General features: G+C 59.9%; 1 protein-coding gene across 1 annotated transcript; it reads left to right on the forward strand.

Moving 5' to 3' along the window:
* The first annotated feature begins 488 nt into the window (after positions 1-488).
* RASD1 (ras related dexamethasone induced 1) lies at positions 489-2,465 on the forward strand. The gene is made up of 2 exons (XM_021550491.3): positions 489-907; positions 1,127-2,465. The coding sequence occupies exons 1-2, from the start codon at positions 622-624 to the stop codon at positions 1,675-1,677; spliced, it is 837 nt and encodes a 278-aa protein (XP_021406166.1). The 5' UTR covers positions 489-621; the 3' UTR covers positions 1,678-2,465.
* The last annotated feature ends 212 nt before the right edge of the window (positions 2,466-2,677 follow it).

Raw genomic sequence — 2,677 nt, forward strand, 5'->3', positions numbered from 1 at the left:
GACGGGGCTGCGCAGCAGCGGGAGCGCGAACGGAGCTGCGAACGGGACCTGCCTGTGCGCTCCCGGGAGCACAAACCAGGATGGGAACGGGACATGTCTGTGCGCCCCCGGGAGCACAAACCGGGATGGGAACGGGACATGTCTGTGCGCCCCCGGGAGCACAAACCGGGATGGGAACGGGACCTGCCTGTGCGCTCCCGGGAGCGAGAACCGGGATGGGAACGGGACGGGGCTGCGCAGCAGCGGGAGCGCGAACGGAGCTGCGAACGGGACAGGGCTGCCAAGCACCCGGAGCCCCAAGCGGGCTGTGAACGGGACAGGGCAGCCGAGCCCCGGGAGTGCGGCCGGGGCTGCGGACCGGAGCGGTGCGCGCCGCCCGGAGCCCGGCGGGGGCGCGGGCCGGGCCGGGCGCGGAGCCGGGCGCTGACTCAGCCGCCGCCGCCCCGGGCCGTGACGCGCCGAGGGGCGGTCGCTGCCGGCTCCATATAACTCGGCGGCCGCCGTGCAGAGCTCACACCGACCCTTCCTGAGAGGGAAGAGGGGCTAAGCAGCCGGGCAGGCAGCGCCTTCCTCCTTCTCCTCGTCTCCTTCTCGGCGCAAGCTGCACTTTTGCCGGCGTCAATGAAACTGGCAGCGATGATCAAGAAGATGTGTCCCAGCGAGGCCGAGCTGAGCATCCCCGCCAAGAACTGCTACCGCATGGTCATCCTGGGCTCCTCCAAGGTGGGCAAGACGGCCATCGTCTCGCGCTTCCTCACCGGCCGCTTCGAGGAGCAATACACGCCCACCATCGAGGACTTCCACCGCAAGTTCTACAGCATCCGTGGTGAGGTGTACCAGCTCGACATCCTGGACACCTCGGGCAACCACCCCTTCCCAGCCATGCGCCGCCTCTCCATCCTCACAGGTACTTGTCAGGAGGTCCCTCTGCCACATTCCTGCTCAGTTTGGGGATGTTTTTGCAGTCCTGGGAGGAGGGGAGGTACGATTTTGTGTGTTCAAGTGGCTGGGCAGCTCTTCTTGGTGCTGCCTGGTCCTTCTTTCTCCAAGCCTTTATTTGGCTTAGGAGTGGGTCTCTCTGTGTCCCCATCCCTGCAACCATCTCACGTTCCCTCTTTGTCCCCAGGAGATGTGTTCATCCTCGTGTTCAGCCTGGACAACCGAGACTCCTTTGAGGAGGTGCAGCGCCTGAAGCAGCAAATCCTGGAGACCAAGTCGTGCCTGAAGAACAAAACCAAGGAGAACATCGAGGTTCCCTTGGTCATCTGCGGCAACAAGGGCGACCGGGACTTTTACCGGGAGGTGCAGCCCCGGGAGATCGAGCAGCTGGTGGGAGGGGACCCCAAAAAATGTGCCTACTTCGAGATCTCAGCCAAGAGGAACAGCAGCCTGGACCAGATGTTCCAGGCGCTCTTCGCCATGGCCAAGCTGCCCAGCGAGATGAGCCCCGACCTGCACCGCAAGGTCTCGGTCCAGTACTGCGACATCCTGCACAAGAAGGCTCTGAAAGGCAAAAAGCTGCTGAAGGAGGGGGGCCGGGGCGGCACGGAGGAGGCGTACGGCATCGTGGCCCCCTTCGCCCGGCGGCCCAGCGTGCACAGCGACCTCATGTACATCCGGGAGAAAGCCATCGGCGGCGGGCACGGCAAGGAGAAGGATCGCTGCGTGATCAGCTAGGAGCCCCCGCTCGCCACGGGAGAGAAGGAAGGAAGGAAAGAAGGAAAGGAGGGGGGAAAGATGCTCGTTTCCGAATTGACTTTGGGCAGGTGCCCGCCCGGGCAGAGAGGGCGTCGTCTCTCCCCCAGCCTCCCTCCTCCCGCTTTTCATCGTGTCCCTCCCTGGGGGTGCATTTTGGGAGCGAGGGATGCGAAGGGGGAGACTTTGGAGGGCAGGAGGGGATGTCACTGGGAACAGCCTCCTCCTCTGGGTAAAGAGACGGGGAAAGGGTGAGCTGCTGGGCAGCCAGGTGGGAGGATGAGTGTGGAGGGCACAGACCTTGGTGTTTCTTTCCCTCCCAAACCACCCAGCCTCAGGCACTGCCTTCAGGAGGGAGAGCAGGGGCCCGGCCAGCACCTGCCTGGGGCTTTGGGGTTGGTTCTTGAAATTTTTTTTTTTTTCCAACTTGAGAAACTGTGCACGGACTCTGGCTCTGTGTTGTGTGTTCATCTGTGTCTGCAAAACACATGCAGAAGACACTCCTAAGCTGTTGCAAAGACATTGCAGAGTTACAGCCCCGATGGACCAAAAAACTGACTCTTGTTTACATTTGTCTTGTTTGATTTGCAAGATTTGGGGAGGGTGGGGGGAGAGGGAAGGGTTTTACAAAATAAAATAATAGGCACTTTATGTAGGTATTGTTTGTCATTGACATGAACAAAAAAAAAAATCTTCAAGTGTTTCTACCGTGGGTGAAACTTGATGTTTTATTTTTTCTACAAATTAATAAAATCTTTTTAAAAATTACACCTATGGGTTTGCCTTTCCTTGCTTTCCCTAACCCCATAGCAAAGCCTGCTCAACAAAAGGCCTGAGCACTGAGGTGGCAAAACCAGCCTCTCACTCCAGCCCTGTGTTGCCCCATTTTCTCTGACTCCCAGTGCAAAGGTTCCCGCCTCTGCAAGCCACCGGGGTTTTGCCACACAGGGTAACGAGGGGCCAGGCAGGGAGTTGCTCACTC

This window comes from Lonchura striata, chromosome 14 (genome assembly GCF_050655825.1).
Source record: "Lonchura striata isolate lonStrDom1 chromosome 14, ASM5065582v1, whole genome shotgun sequence".
Classification (NCBI taxonomy): domain Eukaryota; kingdom Metazoa; phylum Chordata; class Aves; order Passeriformes; family Estrildidae; genus Lonchura; species Lonchura striata.